Below are 20,403 nucleotides of genomic sequence, written 5' to 3'. Positions count from 1 at the left end.
AATAGCATAGCCACGTGCTACAATGTCTATTTTACCTTTTCATATCGATGGTTTATTTGCATCAAATATTTTCTTTGGGATTTAAGTGATTCTTATTTTGACAACTGTTGCATTAAGTTGGCTAGTCAGTGTAACACTTTGAATGTTGCAGAGTTTCAAAGTTCATGCTGATGAAGACAATCCTGAGCGAATCCAGCAGATTATTAAGAGAGCCATTGAAGATGCTGACTGGGTCATGAATAAAGTAAGTGCATCAGATTGTCTAAGCTTTGCTCTCTCTCAGTTCAGATCAAAGAAGAAAACATCAGAAAGCAAGTTAGAGCAGCAAACTCTTCCTTTGTCCTGGATGTTGAAGTGTCTAGGTGAAAGGAAATACCTGACCACTAGGGATTTATGATTGTGATAGTTGTTTAAAAATTCTTCTTTGTTGCTATAACTTAAGTGTATTTTTTAGAACCAATGATGCTTTAAGTTGGTCTCTGTATAAATCTTTGTTTCCATGAAGAATTATATTAAATTTCAGCAGTGGTGGCTAGTATAACTGTTACAGAGAAAAAAACCTACCATATTTAGCAAGCCAGAGTTTGCTGATACACATCTACTGCTTTCCTAGCAGGAATCTATCCTCTCTAAGTCAGTTTATGTAAACTCCCTGAACTTTTTTTCTCAGATCTTGCCTGTGGCTGCACAGATCGGGGTAGACAACATAGTGGCAAAATTGTAGTAATTGGTTTACTTGTGCTGTAGTTACGACTTAGGGGACATGCCTCTTTACTATCACAGCACTGAAAGATACCACTCAAACTGGTTTCTTAAATCAAAAAATGAAGATTGTTTACCATTAGACAGCTGAGTGTCACCTGGACTTCCTTGTATTTAAATCTGGTTGGGGAGCATGATATGTTAACATGGATTTCTCAAGAGTATAATGAAACAAGTCAAAAGTTCAGCTTGCTCTAAATATCTATGACTTAATTTACTAAATGACTGTTAAGTCCTTCTCTCTGCCAGCCCATGAAATCCAAATGAGAATTGTTACAGGAGCAAGCACAGATTAGGCATAGATTATAAAATTATAGCAGTAGCCAAATCCCAGCAGTTATAGCCTACTAAATAACTGTCTGAGCTTGAATCTGATTTTATTCTCCCTGCAATTATGAAAAGCCTCATTCTGATTCTGCTACAGAGATTGTAGACTGCTTCATTGGAAAACTGGTAATTGAACTGTGTGAGAGGAGGATTGGATTCACAGTGCCTGCCAAGAAGCATTATTTTATACTGAAGAGAGAAAGCCTATCAAATTTCAATCTAACTTAAAGGAAACTGAGATAACTTTATGTAGATCATGAAGAGGGTTGTAAATCCTTGTCAGTATGAACTGTTACTTTTAGATATGTGCTCTTTCGCACAAATAATTCTTTCTTTCTTTCTTTTTTCTTTTTTCTTTTTTTAGTATAAAAAACAGAAGCAGAAGAGGAATGAAGAAGACAAGAATGTCATTGGTAAACATCCTTAGAAGATGTGTAGTCAAGCCCAGTACTATATTATAGTTATTGCCTGGAGTTTTTCTTAGATAATACAAATACAATAATTTATATCTCATTGGGATGTCATGAAGCTAAATTAATATTTCAAAAGCTATTTGAGTCTGTAGATTAAAAGGCGTAGTCTAGGTTCTAAGTATTAGCTTGTATAATCACAAACTTTAGCTTGAAGCCCAAACTTGTCTTAGATTTGAGTTAACACAGAGAGCTTCTCAGGAAAACTTACTGAGAATAAAAATGTAATGGAGTACGAGTCATTAACAAATAATAAATAGTGTCTCGTTCATATCTGATTAATTACAGCATCTCATCTGAAAACTTAACTAGTATCTGAGCATAAAGGTCTATACTGGGAGCCTGCAAACCTGACAAATGCTCATTGAGGATCAGAGCAAAAGTCTCTTTACTTGATTGTGAACTATACTGTTAGGCCTAGATACACCTTAGCATAGCAGTGTTTGATACACTTATTGCGTAGGTTATTTGGTGTCAAGGTTCTTCTGCATAAGTAACAGTGGATTTAAGTTTGTGTAACGTTCTGAATTAAGGCAGTCAGTCTGTTAATGTCAGATCATCCTCTGTGAGGACCATAGATATGTTTTCACAGTGGTGCAGAGATGTGACCAGAGCACAGGTCTGGTTTTAATCTAGTGGCAGACACAAAAACATAGGTTACTGGGTGGAGAATGTACCCACAAGAACTTTAAGCCCATCTGAAACTTGACCCACAGTATTTTCCACTTGCCTGTCCGTGCTACAGGCATATCTTCATTTGACTCTGTAGGTTTGCACTTGAACTCATGGTTGTCTTTTCTTAATTAAAGATAGGTGCCTGTCACCCTAATCTCTAAACTCTCATGAAAACAGACACCATTCAGACGGGTTTTGTGTACTGAATGGTAAAATCATTGCAATGTTGTACAGATATAAAGGCCTTCACAACTTTTTGCAACATATAATAAATGTCCTTTAAAAATGGGAGTCCATGTCCTTTTTAAAAAAACTGTCTTTTCACTGCCTTAATAGATTTTGATCAGGGAAAACTGAATAGAAATACTAGCCATCTTAAATAAAATTAATTTAGGGGTAAAAGAGTTTCTTTTTGAAACATGACCTTTGTTTTTAGCTGTACTTGGAACTTTCTGCCTCCGGGTGGCAGTACATGCTGCGATGCATATCCCAATTCCGAAGTATTTGGGAGATGGGTTTGTTTTTACTGCTTCCAAACTGTTGAGCTTCCTCACCTGCCGAAATAGAACTCATGTGCTAAGGCAGATCTCTTTTAGGCTCCAGATTTTCTTTTTTTTTATTCAGCCATGAAAGAAACAAAAAGAAAATCCTAGCTCAAAGTAATTGAGAAGAATTTGACGAGTGCTATAGAAGAAATGGGGACTGCAAGTGAATGTTTATACCATGAAGTATTGTATCAAAAAATTTCCTTTGTCTCTGCCAACCCTAAACCCTCCTCTTCAAGAATTCCTGCCCTCTGTTACTCTTTCCTCTGCCATCACCACTATTGTGTTCTCTCTAGCCCTGTATCTTTCACATGACCTTATACATACTCAACTTTTTTCTTGTTCTACAAATTCCTTAATTCTGTTCTCTCTCATCTTATCTCTCTACCCCACTTCTTTCTCTTCCTGAAATTGTTTTCTGACAGGTGCATCAGAAGATAGTTGGGTATTATGCTGGGACCATCCTTCTGCTTAATTTCAGATAATAAAGCATGAAGGTAATAGAGTTTCTCAACAACGTAGGTCTAAGTTTTTCATCCTCATGTGAGGAAAACCACTTGTCTTTTTACTTAAATACATTTTTTTTGAAAGTGCAACCATTCTGGTTTAAACTTTCACAGTAATTTAATGCAAGGTAAAGCACAGAAAACTTCAACCTTGGCAGTTGACAAAGAATATCCAATATGAAACAACGCTAATAAAAAAGCTCAAGTAGATTTGAGAGAAGATATCTGAATGTGCTACATCTAATCAAGAACACCAAACAGATGACCCATGCTGTACTCCAATTCTATTGTATATATTTGGTCTGTAGTATGGAGATGCACTGAGCTTTGTATCAGTGCAGTAGTGAAAATGATAAGACTTGGTAGGATTAACAGTGTATGGAAACATGGTAGTTTCCTGCGCTTTAAGTGTAGAGTGCTCAACAACCCTCCATTGCTTTGTCTTGCTTGATGTAGTGTGAGACATAATATTTTGTTCAATTACTAAATAGGATTATTGCATGTGTCTAAATCATTCTTATATGCCTGTTATTTAATTTATGGATAGTTCAAGAGAGAAAGCACCAAAAAGCTGGAAGGTGCAACTGTGGCATGTCTGCAGCTCCAAATGTCTGAGGTGTCAGCTGAGATACAGGAACGTCAGACCAAGGTATGATAGATGTAACTGATATGGTACGACCAGGACCTGTGAATTTTAGTCTTTAAAACGGGTAGAGCATGGTGCAGAGGGGCAACATGGTTGCTGAGGTAGGAGACACCATTCTGACAGTAGTGATTCACTTGTAGCGCATGATGAGATGTCAGTCTGTAAGAAAAAAAAAAAATCTGGGTTTCAAAATAACAAACCTTTTGTTGGAATGGAAATACAGTGTGAAGATAACTTTTTTACTCTGTTATGGAACAAATAATATAATTGGTGGCAGGGAGACACGATGCAAACAACTATTTACTTCCTTGTAATAGTGAAAGTAACCCCAATGTCAGAGACAGACATATTTCTCTGATGACCAGGCTGAAGAGTCATTCAGCTGCATAGCTAAGGTTTTTATGTTTTCAAGACATTATACAAATTTTGTTTTTCAGCAGCATAATTTGAGACCAAAGATGTTATATTAGCCTAGATGTAGATGAGAACCTGAACTCTGAAAAGGGATTTAGGCAAAGCTTCAATACTTTCGACCAAAATTATTATCCAGAAAACTTATACTCGGAAGTCATTTAATCCTGGAGTTGCCCTAATTTACCACTCACTAACCTGTTTGACCTGAGAGTTTATACGGTAAATTGAGTTCTCTCCTTTAGTATCCAGGATCACCTTTGAGCAACTGTCTGCCACCCAGCCTTTCTGAGAATGAAGAACTGTTCCTTGTTCCACCAATGTCTTCATTTGGTGTTAATGCCACTGTGCTGATGATTAGCTGCCAGTGGCTCTAACAGGGCCCACTGCAGGAAAGACTTACACAGTCGTAGGCATAACTTTATTCCTGCTGCACACAGGGGAACACTTCATTGGTCAGTCTCCTCCATGGTTCTTTGATGGCAGTTGCAAAGAAAATATCAATGCCAAATAGGTTGGTGTATCTGTGTTTCCATATTCAGTCATCCAGAATCTCTGAAAATAAAGATGTTGGGTGCAAATTAAATAACAGGAGATAAAAGGGACTGTGTTGTGTACTGTAATTAGTATTGCAAAGTTTAAAAGAAAAAAAACCTCGCAGTGCTCATTAAACTGTTGACACAGCAAAGGATAATGTCAGTAAAAAGAAACTAAAGCCTATGAATAGAATAGGCTTGTCCCTTTTTACTGAAATGAGGAAGCCATTTCTATACTTGTATATCATGCCAGTTCTGGTAAGTAAGTGACTGTTGATAGGTGTATGCAGTAACTGAATGATTAAGTGCCCATTGGAAGGTCATGTCAAAGCCCAGTTTTTGTTGGCTGCAATGATAAGCACTCCTATAGTAAGCATTCAGTTACCAGCATCGCTTTCAGTGTGGAACAGTATCATCTGGCCATTCATTAGCCTGAGGATTTTCATTGTGTTTACACAAGCGTAATAACTACATTCTGGAAACAACAGTTTTGCAGCTGGTTACTGTAAGACCTTGGGTGAATAACTTCTCATAAGTACTACTCTACGATTAGAGGAGTTGAGTGGAAGTAACTGTTCAAAGGTTGTGTACAAAAAAACTGTCAGTTAAGCTAGAGAGGTTTTCACAGGAGGCTTGTTATACAAGACAAACATTAGAACAAGGAAAAGACAGTTGGGAAAATTCTGTTTAATAGGTTGGGATCATGCTTTTAATTCTTGAAGTATGGAGAAACAGATTATTTAGATCACATTTTAGCAAAGGAAAATGAGAATAAAGTCCTCAGTCATTAGCTCCAGGTTATAGACCTATCAACATTCAGTCTAAGGACAGAACTAAATTTGGTGCTATACTTTTTATATATATAAACATTAGGAACAAAAAGCTGAAATTGTGTGGAAATAATCTGTACATTACAAATATGAAAGTGACATGTCTAGAAAGACTGGAACAATGGCAATTTACTGGTGGGTTAGTTGATGTGTTTTGTTTAGTGTATAGATTCTTGCTCTTAAGCTCACAAATGTTAAAGGGTCCACTTTTGTTATTACCAGCCTTGGAGCCTCATATAGAAGCTTTCTGTGTAGTGAAAATCTTTCCTTTTTTTTTATTTGTTGATATCAGAGTTTGGTATAGAAAAGACTCTAAATTTCTAGTTTATCTGAAATACAGGATAGTATTCTGCACTTTACATGGTTAGAGAGATGTATATATTTCCAATCACATTTTTATGTCAGACATGTTACTGATTTCAGTTCACTCTTGCCACTGAAAGTCATTTGAGCCCTGTGGGTACTGAATAAAATACTTCCATCCTAAGCCAGGCTTTGTTTAGCACCATTTGTCAATAACTGAATATTCTTTAAATCATTCTTTATACTTTGTAAACTCTTTTTCACTTGGTTCATTATGTCACAGGCATTGCCTTTTGTTTAGAGACACGTGAGCTTAAGAATTTGATGCTAAACAAAACCATCTCTTCTATGGTGTTTGGCTGATTTTCAAATGTCATAAGGAAGTGATCTTTACTGTGATACTATAAAGAGCAAGTATACACACTGGTTCTGAGAGAAACAAATGATAGTCACTGTAATTTTTTTTCTTAAGGGAAACAGATTCTTATTTGTGAATAGCTTTTAACTGGGTATTACAAATTGTGCCTTCATATAAAGCTCTGATAAGATGCAAACTGAACAGGCAGCACAGCAGCTGTGAGTCTTAGACATTCAGTATCATAATATTCATTCATTATGAGAGTCCTTGACCTTATACTGTAAGAATGAGTCTTTAGAGCTTTATGCTCTACAATGTAGTGTCCCTCAGTGTCATCTGAAATAGCATATGTTTATTTGAAAAGTGTGACAAGTCAGTTTGTCAAGAACTGTGTTCTAAAGCAAGTTATTATCATGTGAAAATGGCTTGGCACTGGACTGCGCTGCCCACTTGGTCAGTTGCTTTACTGCAGTCTTTCCTACTGTTCAGAGGCAGTGTATTTCTTCTTGAGCACGAGCCAGCTGGCGCATCTTTCAACTTCTGTATTATTTGATTAATTTATCTTATACTTCTGTCAAGCCAGGTTTTATGAAATAGTGTTAACTGAAGTATATGCTGGTCATCAAGTACTCCTTTCAGCTTGTGATTAATCAGGGCAGACACATCAACTCTCAAAAAAAACCTGTTCTTTGAAGAATATTTTCTGTTTTCCTCATAATTGTGTTTGATATTTAAATAGTTTTTAAAAGCTTAGAAGCAGATGGAGGCATCTGTCACCTGCAGCTAAGAGCTTAACAATGTTTGTATTTATTTTTGGTCAGAGAGGTCCCTGACATTGCACACTTAAGGGAGTAATCCTGTATGCTTAAGTAAGCTAGTAGATTATGAAGAGGACAGTTCTGGAACTGCTGTTTATTGTCCTTACCTATGAACTGAGAGGCCTAAGAAGTTAACTTCCCTGTCTGGGTGCCTTTTCCCCCTGAAGAATCTGACTTCATATTCTGCATTAATCCATTTTGAAAAGTATTCACTTGATTTATTATTTTTTAACAAGTAACTTCTGAGACACTTTGTTTGGGTGCTTTACTACCTCATAAAATATTCTCTTTCAGCTGCCACCCCACAACATTAAATGGAACTGCCTCATTACCTGTGTGCTTCCTTCTGCTGGGATTCAGCTTCATATGTTTAAAAACTAGTGCACTTTATGTCCTTTTATTACAGCTTATTTTTTGCACAGTCTTTGGTATCCTTCTTGAAAGAAGTTTTAAAAAATGGTGGTGTTTTAATATTTCCTGCCATTCTACAGAATGGATTTTAAAAGATAGAAAATTGACAATAAATTCTTGCAACTGATTAGGTTGACTTGTGTATTGGGTAACATCACACAGATCTGGGATTTTCTCAGTCTTTCATTTTCTCAGTAGTTATTTCATCCATGGAAAGTAACCTGTGTCTCAGATGGTATGAAACAAGGAACAAGGAAAACGGTATGTTTCAAATTAAATGTCTAACAGAAGTTAGTAGTCTGGAAAATATTACATCATGATGGTGGACACAGGCAAAGGCTGTATTTGCTGGAGACACCTCACCTCCCTGATACTCAGCAGCCTGAGAACTGATTTTTCATGTCTGAAAATAGAGTATTTCATTTTCCACAATTGTGCAACTGCAAAGGCTGCTTTCTCTTTTATTTTCTGCTTTTTCCTCCTCTTTTTAGAGGCTACAAAATGGTGTGTTTAACTGCAGTTTACAGTACAGAATGCAGACACCTGTTGAGTCTTGGAGACTTCTCTCCCCAAAGAGCTCTGTAGAGTTTGTCCTCTCATAGCTGGAAGTGTCTCACAGAGTAAATTGCAGCTTTATGGCCAAGGCTTTAAAAAGTAATTCTCAGATTGCTTTTTAGGTGCTTAGCTTAGGTGACCTTAGAAATTATACTTGCTTGTAGTCTTACATATTTCACTGTGTTGCTGTATAACCTCAGGAAAATAAGATCACTACTCTGGACTGCTATTTCATATTCTGCTTTGTCTGTTTTGATTACATGGAAGGGTCTCTGGTTCACTGTGTACATAGTGATGCATACTTGTAACTGTAATTAATAATTGGGTTGTCATGGGCAGGGCAAAAGTAAACAACTTACAGTGGATCTCAGTACTGGGGATTTTTAAGAACCAATTAGAGCTCTTAACGTACCTGATTATCTCACATGCTCATTTGCTCTCGCTCCCAGTGTTGTGTTCACCATCTTCCTTTAGCCTGATGATTTCAGTGCACAGAGCACCTCTCTGACTGGTTTGGACCCTGTTGGCAAGTAGCAGTAAAATGGCTATTCCCTTACTAGCATGACTGAATTAGGAAGGTACTAAAATAGTAATGGTCATTTTACAATTATTTCAGAAGGACAGTTTAAAAATATAGAGATCTCCAAATTCTGCTCCCAACTGACATAATACAACCTGTAGTATTTCACAGTTACACTATACCAAGTCAGGTAATTTCTAATTGATTAAATGCGTTGAAAAGGCATCCAGTGTGTATTATGAAACTTAAGAGATGGAGAGCCAGTCCTTGCCTTCTATAACTTGTTCATTATCCTCAAAGTTAATTCATAAGCGAAGCTGTAGGTTTTATAGCTAGTGTAATAATACAAAGAACGTACACAACATGAGTGGCATTTAGCCTAAAAAGTAACTTGAATGAAATCCATGTCTGGTTGTGAGAGGAACAGAACCATAAACTTTCATCTAACAAAGATGCTTTGAAAGGAACAGACTGGGTACCATACTGAACCTGTAATCACTGACTTTATTGTACTATATGTGTGGGGGATTTTTTTATTTACTATTTAGAAAGTGTTTTCAATTTTATAAGTATCTGAAAGAAATCACAGATCATAATCATGTAACTTTGCTCTGTAGAACTATAGCACGCTAAGAACCTCTGGAATTCATAGGGACTGTCTGTTAAAAGAAAAGCTGGGAGACCTAAATCTTGCCTTTATGCTCTATCACATTCTGTCTTGGTCTAGAAGAACAAAGGCATTCTAGATAATTGCTTATCAGGATGTTTACTTTTCATGCTGTTCATGGATTCTGAGCCAAAGCCACTGAAATCAAAGGGAAAGACTCCTCTGTACTTCAGTGAGGATTCACCATCTTACACCTTTTTTCACTACCTTGAATACTTAGAGAAACGTACCATGCTTAGTCATGTTTACCAGAATTAAAAGTGAAACAGTTTTGTTTATCCAGTTTTACAAAACAGCATCTGCAGTGGTCCAGGTGGGCTAGCTGTTGAGGATGTATTGGCCTTCAGCAAGTCAGCTGGGAGACTGGAAGCAAAGGCATTACTCCTAGTTACAACTGTTCAAGTTTCTTTGACCACTAATTAGTTGTTTTCATTTCTCATGCTCATATGTTCTTTTGGAAAAGTAAACATTAAAAGTCATGCTTCTGTCTTCTGTGCTGAAGGACTACATTGCCTTTTTCTCATTTTCAACTTTATCAACATTAAAACCTGCAGTCTACTTAAAAATTAGTTGATGGTTTACTGATTATTAGTTTATACTGTTCTCATTTGTGTGTATCAACACTGACCTGGAATACCTCTCTGAAAATGATCAGTCATTCTCCATGGTGCATTCACTTCTGCTAATTAATCAGAGATGGGGTGGTACGTTTTTTGCAAAGTGGTCATCTAACTGGATAGGAACTGATCTGAGATGAGGAGCTTGTTACAAAAACCTGCCAAAAGCATGCATGAGCTATCATTTCTTAGTTCCTTATCCAAAGCTATCAGACATTCTGTGGGCAGAAACTGTGGGCATATCATTATATACTTGAGAAGTCGTTTCTCCTGATGTGGTTATTCTACCTTATCAAGACATTGTTAACTGTGAGGATTTATCTCTTATCATTGGGAAGTCATTTCAGGATGCCAGTCATCTGTCTTTCATACGTGCAGGTTTGCTCTTCCATTGAAAAGAAAGGGGATTTGAAAAGCAAAAACATGGGAGGAAATTGGGATCAGAGATGTTATGTTGGATGGGGGTTTTGACACTTCATGGAAGTACAGGAAATATTGATCCCTGAAAGCCCTACTAGGAAGATGAACAGTGTGTTCTTTTGGAGAATTCTCAGATTGTAATTAAGTCTTAGAAGCTGGTACATGAGAAGAGAGAAGGAAATAACATTGTGGTTTTCAGCTTGTGCTAGTCAGAGCTATCTTAAGCTCCTTTAACTTTACTGACAGTGTTGTAAAGTCACAGGAAATTCCCCTTCACATTCCCTTCTGCCAGGTCTCAGATGACTAAGCCAAAACTAATCATCATAAAAACAAGATGAGGCAAGAACATGCTTTTGACCTAAAATATTACGATTTCTGTCACTTAACAGTGAGGTACACAGTCTACATCAGCTCCTTTTGCTTTGGTGGCTGTGGTCCAAATACCTCCTTACTGCAATAGTTAGATGAAGCATTTAGACTGCTTGAAGTGATTATTTTGTATGTTATCCTATAGCAAATAGAGACAAAAATTGTTATGGATAATAATAGCACCTGCTAATTAATCTGTAAGAATCCTTTGATGTTTGTCCTAGGATTGCTTATTATAGATTAAACCCTATGACTTAACCCACTTCAAAAGCCATCCATCACTTTCTAGAATCTGACCTTACTATATATCAACACATACTCTTCCACACCTCTATTTTTTATTTCTAATAAGTGACTTTTCAAACTCCCAAGTGATGTACCCCCTTCTAAATGCACTTCAAAGGCTATCCGTTCTGTCAGTGTGGTCAAGAGTTGTGTAAAGAAGCATTATGTTTGCTTGCCAAATGAAAAATAAGCTAAATAGCATGTCCCTAGCCTGGAATTCCTATAAAAAGAGAGTGAGGTAGAAAAAGCAGTGCTATTAGAATATATGCATCTTTTACTGCTAGAATAGTGTGTCCGGTTTGGGCCTCCAATACAAGAAGACTGAGTTCAGTGGAGGGCTACCAAGATTATTGGGGCTGGGGCACATGCCTTATGAGAAGAGGCTGAAGGAACCAGGCTTGTTCAGCCTGGAGAAGACCCAGGGGACCTGATCGCAGCCTTCCAGTGCCTTTAAGGAGGTCGTTAAGGAGATGGAGCCAGGCTCTTCACAGTGGTGCATGGTGGGAAGATGGGAAGCAACGGGCAGAAGTTGAAATGAGAAGTCCAGACTGGGTATAAGGAGAAACTTTTTCCCTGTGAGGACAGTCTAGCGGTAGAGTAGGTTGCACAGAGATGTTGTGCAGCCTCCTTCCTTGGAAGTTCTCAAGACCAGTCTGGATCAAGCCCTTGGAAACCTGGTCTAACCTCATAGCTGACCCTGCTTTGAGCAGGAGGTTGGATTAAATGAAATTATGAGGTCCTTTCCAACCTGCATTCTCCTATAATCCTATGCGTGATGTAAGTTTCTTTACTGACTTTATTTCAGTTATGGGAGTTATGTTTGAGGAATATTCCATAAATCCCAGCACTATTCAGTGTACCATATTTCAGCATCTACCTGAAGTTCACCTATGTGTTGGTTTTGCTCGCTAGGCAGTTCCAAATGAGGAAACACTTGTTTTATTCAATGGTGGAGAATTAGTCAGAATGTGTGTGAACATATTCTCAAAATATACGTTTTGTATGTAACAATGAGACAAAGCATCAAGGACACAAGTAAGCATCACATTTTAACAGCACTGCCTGAATAGGAGTTTGCATGTTAAAGACTGCTTGTGTCCTGCTGACTGACAATTTAGGATGAGTGTTTCTCCAATTAATTTAATCATTGGATGATCAACAAACAAATGAAAAAAAAAAAAGGTAGAAGATGTAGTGAGAAGATATGTTCAGAGTGAAGTCTTTATTTAGATTTGTGATAAGAGACAAAATTTCCTAAGTTAGTCCAAAGATTTACTCCATGAATTGGAACTGACAGCAGATTGGCAGAAGCTTGCTTTCTGGTATACTCAACAGAGACTTCACAGGGTAGATTGTCTGTATTTCAATGTATAAGAATTTAGCTGGACTTGCATCTCAAAATCAATGAAAACCAACTAAAAATACTCTGAAGATGCTGAAGAATGTGTCATGGAAATTGTCTTTTTTGGTTGGGGAAGGTAGATAGTTGCTAGTAACGGAGTTGTAAGCTCATTACTACAAACTCTCTAGCACTAGCTTTTTTTCCTCACACTAACAGAGGGAAGGTAATTTCACTCTCATTGAAAGTTTTAAAAATGTGATGTAATTTTCACAGACATTGAAAGTTGTGCAGGTGTATGCTTAGGCAAGACTGGCTTGACTGTAGTGCTTTGCAAGAAGTCATTAAAAACAATGTAAGCAGTAAAGAGGCTCATAAAGATAAAGCAGAGCCATAAAATTGCCTGAGAAAATTGCCCTGTCTCCATCCAGGAAACAATAGAAAGCAGCTGAACATACTATGATTTTGTGTAGCCTAAGCTGTGCTGACCAGAGTTTGATACTTGAGCGTGCAGAAAAAAGGTAAAGGCTGGTATAAAGGAAAATCTAGAGACTTACAGGTCAGCAGTCAAGATAAGCACATGAGTTTCATTGAAACTGTTTCAACAGTGCTATGTGTTTCAATAAAAAACAAAGGAATAGACAGAGAAATCTTGTTGTTGGGGGTTGCAAATTATTTTCCGTTTCTAGCAGAGAGGTCTCATGTACAGTATTTAGCAGGTGAGAGACTGATATGAGGAGAAATGAACTCATTAACTCAGTGTATTTCTGTTGCAGGTAGTAGTGGGAGGGTACACTTTCTATTTACTGATGGACTGAGGCAGGAAGGCTTCACTGCTAATTCTAATTAGGAAAAAAGGACAGATTCCACATGGACTGAAAATTTAAATTTACAAGCCATATAAAACACCTCTGTCTCCTTTTCCAAAACCAAATATACCAGTTTCTGTCAAACTTTTCACACTGGGTCTTAGTAGTAGCAAGTATTGGTAAGTGTATCTGGACCCAGAGAATCGAAGAAAATCTTCCATTCCAGAAAGTGGTAGAACAGATGGAGGGTTCCTTTTTTTTTTTCTGTTGTGTTGTACAACTGACATATTTGAGATGTTTGTGTAATGAATGCCTCTGCCAGGCTTTATATGGAGGTTATATCACGGTTCATGGTACACTGTCACAAAAAATAAGAAATTTTTTAAATGCTTCTGATAAATTTAAGTCTGTCAAACCAGGTTGACCCAAAGAAAGATGCATGGTTACAAAAAGGAATGCTTTGCATTGCTCAGGCAATCTGTGAGGATGGATTGTCAACTACTGAAAAATGAGGCTGTGCAGAGCTGGTCTTAGACTTCCATTTCCAGATATGATGTTTCCTAGAATATTGCTTCGTTAAAGAAGGCTTATTTGTGGGCTTAGCAGTAGTGCAAAACCACAGTCAGGGTGGGTACAAAAGGTTGATCAGTAATGTGGTTAGCAGAATGAGATTTAGCATTTCTAGATGTGGGAAATGTTCCTGTTGCTGTTTCCTTCTTGATCTACCCATGCATTTAATACCTTTTCTTATCAAACAGATAAGCAGGCTGGGACAGTATTGACATAGAAATATTAGGTAGTTTTTGAAAAAAGTTCCCTGTTGGTTGCTTAGAAGAAGTCAATTAGGGAGAGAAAAATTCCAGAGATTTGGGTAGAAGTATGACTTGATAGAAGGAAAGACATGGTAAATATGCAGATCAGGTAGCTTGTAATAGTTTATTTTTATTTGATGTGGACTGTTTAGTAGAGCCATTTTAAGATTTTTTTTGAGCAAATGACCAAGATGCCCAATGATTCTTTCTCAATGTTCCAGCAGTTGCAACTGCTGCAAACATTGTAAAGAGTTAAGCAGGAGGGTCCCCTCCCTTTTGCTAATGAGTTAGTAATGTCTTGTGAATTCATTTTCACATTCTTCAGCCAACAAACATCACAGACTTTTTATGGAAGGAAAATGTCTCACAATTGCTTCATAAAGAAAGCACATGGTTTAACAGCATAAATAAGGAAGCAGTACACTTTCAGAAGACTAAATGATTTCTGACTATACTGTTATTTTGTCATGATTTTTTCCTCTTCAAATTCGGCTTCATGATTGTCCCTCAGAGAGGAAATGCAGAACTGGATGATGATCCATCCTTCTCTGGATATCACAATTGGTCCGTGTTCTTCAGAGCTAGAATTTTCAGAGTGGGATGCAGTACTGCAGTGAATGCAAACAGCTGCTTTAGGAATGAAATTCAACCAATGTCTGAACTTGTGCCTAAGACTGATTTCCATTGACCCAAGTCAAAGAAATGATGGTCGGTATCTTTTCAAAATGTGCACAGCAGCACACAGTATTAACATGCCAGTCAGGAAAGTACTCAAATATGGAGATAAATAGGGTGAGAGAATTGAGAAGAATGAGAAACATAGGCTGTGGGTCCAGTACAGGAGGACAAGGAAAATTTTACAGTTGTACACATCAGAGGTTTTATGGGAAAGGCTGACAGGAGGATTAGTGATGCTTTAGCAGAGAAAACATGCTTTCCAGCTGGTCAGACCTCCAGAGGTAAAGACCTCAGCACAGTCCCCAAAGGAAAGAGAAAAAGAGATCACTGTGAACGTTGCCTTTGCCTAAGTTCACAGTGAGTCTACAGTAACTAAGGGAATGATAATGAAAAGATAATGCTGTGAGGAAAAAGAAAAAAAGGGACTTGAAAGCATGTTTTCTGATTATTTCCTTATACAGCTAAGATCCTTAATAATTGTCTAATGATTTAACTTCTTACTTCCTTAATCCAGGATGGAGCACTGTCGCTTCTGTTTGCGTCTAAGGCTGAGTGTATGTTACCTGTTTTAGTATTAAGCAAAAACGTGATTTTCATTATTTTAATATTATGTCTATGTGCTTCCAAAACAGAATACGGCAGAAATAGACTGCATCATGTGCAAACTTTAGGCTTTGAGGATTTTGGTGGACTTCATAATAGACTCAATAATAAGCGTTTTCAGAGCTCATTAAACTCTGAAGAAAGAGTCTCTGTTTGTATTTCATGCAAAGCATGGACTGTATTTGTAATTACACTAAGTGTAATGTAAACATGTGAAATCAGTCATTTAGGAGAAAGTTATGTGAAAGGTAAGACACAAAAACCCCCACATTTTAGAAATCAGTGATGGAACACTAGATTAAGAGCCCCCATCATTGCCCAGACTGACTTTAAACATTTATTTGGTGTGAATTTCGGGAAGTTTTCAAGTCCTGTTAAGCTGAAGAACATGATCCATCCTCCATGATAACAGAGAATTATAAGCCTATTCAAGGATTTTATAGTGTGGCTAAATCAACCTCCAGAACTATATCATTCTCTATTCAACTTCACAGTTTTTGGAGCATTTTCTATGGAAGTGCATTGTTTTAATGGTATTTCTACCATATTCCCATGAGAAATAATATAACAATTCATGTTCCTTCACATTGTGGTTAAGGACTGTACTGTGAGATCAACATTTTGTATAGGTTTTAGCAATATTTTGTCATCTTTGGATGAAAAACAGCACAGAAATGTAGAATGCAGTTATACCATATAAATATAGTCCTCATGATTTCTTAGGCTGAATTTTAGCTTCTGTTCCCTTTTGTTTAAGGTTTTTTTAACTTTCAGAACTTAAGTTACTTTTATACTTCAATATTCTGTTCTTCATTTCAGCCCAGAAATTTATGGATTGTTTTTTGAAAACCGTTATTTAAATCTCTTGTATTATCTGACCTTGATTAGAAATTCTGAATCCTACTGACATCAACCAGTGCTCTGTTACTTAAATTGGAGTTTCTTCCTCAGACCATGTTTTTACTAAATGAGAACACATTTGCAGTTCTGTAGTTCACTGTTGTTTCTCAAGCAAAAAAATCTTTTTGCACATGGTAATCTTAATGTTATCTTTCTTTACTTTCCGCTGTGACAAGTGTGAATTGCAGGACCAGAGATAACAAACACTGTTCTATACATTTTCCCTATCCACATGCTAGCTTTTCCTGCTGCAGACAGTGACATCTTCAATAGGCTAAATATAATGACATTATGTCAAGGAATGTAGGGCGCACAGCCCAGCAGACAGCCACATGCAGCACACCAGTTTTTATGCCCAGTCAACTGCCGGTTGCTATTTTACTTTTTTGCTTTAATCTGCTAGTAGCTAGCCTTTGCTGCTGCAGCTGTGGCTGAGGATCCCGCAAGTGAGTCAGTACATTTTGGCAGTCACTTCTGCTTGAGACGACGTGCATCCAGGCACAGAGAAATCTGGTTATTGGTTGTCTGATTGCTTTGTCCCTCCTTCACTTCCTCATCAATGTTTGTAATGTGCATCCATGGGAATTTTGAAAAGGGTGGCTGATGGGGGGATTTTGTTATTACTGCATTTCTGAATTTGGCCTAACTCTTACAACTAGCAGACAGGAAGGGATGGGTTTACTGGCACAGCACTGTAAATTTAACACTCTCCTTAACTTTCATTTTCGCTCTCAGATGTTTATGTCATGAAATTTTCCATTCTGCTCTTTCATCATTTGACATGCAATCTTATACTGCCTGGATCAGGAGATGGCAAATGAAACATTACACTTTTTTCACCCTAAACTGCTGCTTTTAATATACCTTAAATCTGCAGAAACTAAATAGGAGTCCAGACGGTAGATTTGGGATCCTACTTTTATTTGCATATTTTAAAGTGCCTAGACCCGAGTCTTTTATTTTGCTTTTGATAGAAAGTTGTTATCCCCACTTTATAAAGAACATTTCAAAATAATGAAGAAGCCAGAGAAGAAGATGCTACAGTTAATGGTTAATATGTTAAAATCGTTAAAGGTACAGTAAGCAATCAAAACACTAAACCAAAGAAACAGTCTTGCCATCTTGCAAAGTTTGAGGGAATATTCAAACCAAGCAAATTTTCTTTGGGAAATGGAAAAACAAACTAGCGTAAAAGAAGATTATTAACAGCAGTCAATGTGAGGAGATATTTGGGAACACCTTTTTTAACAGTAGTTATTAGTGTTAGTAATTGTATCTTTCTTTATCAGAAACTACCAGAAGCTTCCAATAAAAACAGTGAATCTATTGAGGTTCCAGAGCATAAAGGCAGGAAGAATTGTTGAGAAGCCCTATTGTTTCATTGCATAAATCTTCATTTTAAGACATACAGTGCCTGGGAGTTGTCTTCCACGGACCAGCTTTTTTTTTGTGTTTTAGTGGAATGTCATAAGGAATGAAAGTGTCCTTAGAACTATTTTCACATTTTTTTCACCTTCTGAATTAAATGTAGCAAATGGATGAAGTCTTGCATCTTTATAGAAGTTACCAGTTTAATTTTTCATGTCCCCATTAGACATTTAAAGCAGTAGAGGGTAAGAAAGTGGAAATTTCTAGTCTATATCATTGTGTAATTCCTCAAGTGTGACATGCATATGCAGTTGTCACTGTCTCTATCTCCATCCTTTAGTACAGAACATTTTCACCATACTCCACTCAGAAGAGCTTTAAGGACAATGACACTGAAACATACCCACATGAGATTAGCAAGCACTGAAAAATAAGACCAACAGAAGTGGGTTGCCTATAACCTTTAAAAAGTTCTTACCATCCCACTCCTGGATTCTTCACAACCCATGTATCACAGGCTTTCTCTTCCATTTCTGGTACATTTGGTATTTAGTGTAGGAATTTTGGAACTAAAAATACATTTTTTGCAAATAACATTTTTGGATGAGAAGTGCAAAGTTGCTAGCAAACTAAGACTTGTAGATACTATCTCAGGGTGGTCCGGCGCCCGGTCTATGGCACAAACCTTCACCATTGTTATTATTTATGTATTTATTTACCTCTGAGTTGAAAAAAAACAGAGAGGCTTTCCTGTGGCTCAGTGCCCCATTGTACCAGGCACTGGATACAGCACAAAGAGACAATACTTGTCTTAAAATAACTTTTTAAGTATGTAATACACACTGAAGCGTTGCCAGGGCAATTACGCCTTTTCTACAGTTAAGTGATAGCAAACTGGAAAATGTGAATGAAGTCTCATAGCTAGTAGAGGAAACAGCACTTCAGCCCAGAAAAGGAACAGAAAGTGAATGAATGTTCTTAATGGACCAAATGAGTTGTTCTTTGTACCACAAAGTGGTCATGTGTGAAGGAAGTAGTGAGCATTTTACTGAAAAGCATGAGTCCATTTCCATGATGTAAATGGTCTTTTGTGATCTGACTCCATTTTGACTGATTATCTTACTCTTTGGTGTCTCATCTCGGGTGACTAGGCAGCTTTTTTGCTGTCAGTCCTGCCCCTCATACGGACTTCTAACTGTTTTCTGGTGGTTCAAAAATATCTTAGTTACAGCTGATCTTGCTGATGGGGCAGGGAGATGGACCAGGTGCCTTCCCAATCCTTTTTTAATGATTATGTGTTACTGGTACTTTAAAGACCAAATTTCCTGTCCAGCCAGTGAAGTTAATCAAGTGGGGTAGAGCAGGAAGCAGAGTATGTTTCCTCAGGAAAAGGAAATGCATAAAGAACAGAGCCATCGCTTTGTAAATGGAAATAGAGTACTTCATCCTTATCACAGGAGGAGCATATGAAGTCTTCACAAACCTTGTAAGATGCCAAGTTTTTATAGGTGCCTGCAATGTTTATTTTGAATTTGTGATGTCGTATGCAACATTTCTGAAAGAGCATCATGGAGACATCTCAAAATAGTTAAAAATAGTTAGATTAGTTAGGAAAAGGGAGTTAGAAAAAAATCACTAGTAATTTATGAAAAGTTGGGACAATTGAACATCATCTCTTCAGGGTTACATGAAGTTAGGAAAATCAGCTCTTGTTATCATCAGTTCTTTGAAGACTCCAGGTGTCCTGATCTTGGAGGAGGAACCTTACAAACGGAGCTTGGTTTTTAAATGTTTTTAAGAATATAACTTCTTGAGCTGATGCAGAATATTGCAGTCAGACAAAGAATGTGACTTGATTGAATGAAGTTGCAGACAGCTTATTGCTGTCACACAGGCCATCACTTTTTCAGAAACAAAACAAAATTTAACTCAAAATGACAGCATGGTCAGAATGCCATTGAATAGGTCAAACATTCTGTTCTGAAAGGGCACCTCTTTCATCAAAGTTAATGCAAGAAAAGTAGCTAATTCTTGCATTTTGGTATGGCAGAGGCAGAAGTGGCTGTGCAAAAATAGGAAATATGTAAGGAATTGGTTTTCTGAGGGAGGAACTTTCCAAGCAGTGTAGAATACTTGTAGGAGGAGTGCACAGTGAGTTTGTTTAGTTAATCTCTGACTCCACCTAAGAAATGAATGGTGCTCTCTTGTTCTTATTATCTAGAGGGAGTTTTATTACTGATTTTGTGAGTAAAAGAGCAGGTCCTGTTTGAAAAACTGGAGTCATTAAGCAGTTCCCTGAATGGCTGTACCTCAGGCAATCCTTTAAACGATTCTCATGAGGAAAGATGATGTTTCTCCTTTTCTGGTCATTCCAAATCTGATTGTTCATATCTAATCCCTACATAGCCTTTTGTTGATTTCAGCAGTCTCCGAGCACAGGGAAATAAGGAGGCTGAATAATAGAAGCTTAGAAAGCATTGGACATAATTTAATTCACTTAAATTTCTACTAAGAGATGTTCTTTTTTACAGTACTAGACATTAAGATTCCCCACGTTCTGTAGAAAAGAGAGGTCAGATTTAATAAGAAAGGGAAGGATGCAAATAGAATTTTTAAACCCTGACAAAATAGCAAATGTGAAGAAGAGTGTAACCTTGTTCTTTGCACTCCGAATCCTTTCAGTTCACGCACCTTCAGTTTGACTTTTGAGATACACAGCTGTATTCACACTCAAGCAATTCAACTGTCTATATGGTTTGGGAAGAGCTGTCATGGATCAGAAGCAAGGTAGAAATTTGTGGCATGGCGTTGGGTCACACAGCTCACACATTATTTCTGCCTGCTGATTAAATGTCTGGAATAT

General features: G+C 37.3%; 1 protein-coding gene across 4 annotated transcripts in view; it reads left to right on the top strand.

Moving 5' to 3' along the window:
- Positions 1–2,507, top strand: part of LYRM9 (LYR motif containing 9) — a 43,418-nt gene extending 40,911 nt beyond the window's left edge. For all 4 annotated transcript variants that reach the window (XM_059829378.1, XM_059829377.1, XM_059829376.1 and 1 more), the window contains 2 exons: positions 152–244; positions 1,454–2,507. In XM_059829378.1, the coding sequence (XP_059685361.1) occupies positions 152–244; positions 1,454–1,516 (156 nt within the window). In that variant the 3' untranslated portion in view covers positions 1,517–2,507. The remainder of the gene's footprint in view (positions 1–151; positions 245–1,453) is intronic.
- The last annotated feature ends 17,896 nt before the right edge of the window (positions 2,508–20,403 follow it).

Source organism: Gavia stellata, chromosome 25 (genome assembly GCF_030936135.1).
Source record: "Gavia stellata isolate bGavSte3 chromosome 25, bGavSte3.hap2, whole genome shotgun sequence".
Taxonomy (NCBI): Eukaryota; Metazoa; Chordata; class Aves; order Gaviiformes; family Gaviidae; genus Gavia; species Gavia stellata.
The sequence above is the reverse complement of the archived record's forward strand: the minus strand, read 5'-3'. Positions and strand labels throughout refer to the sequence as shown.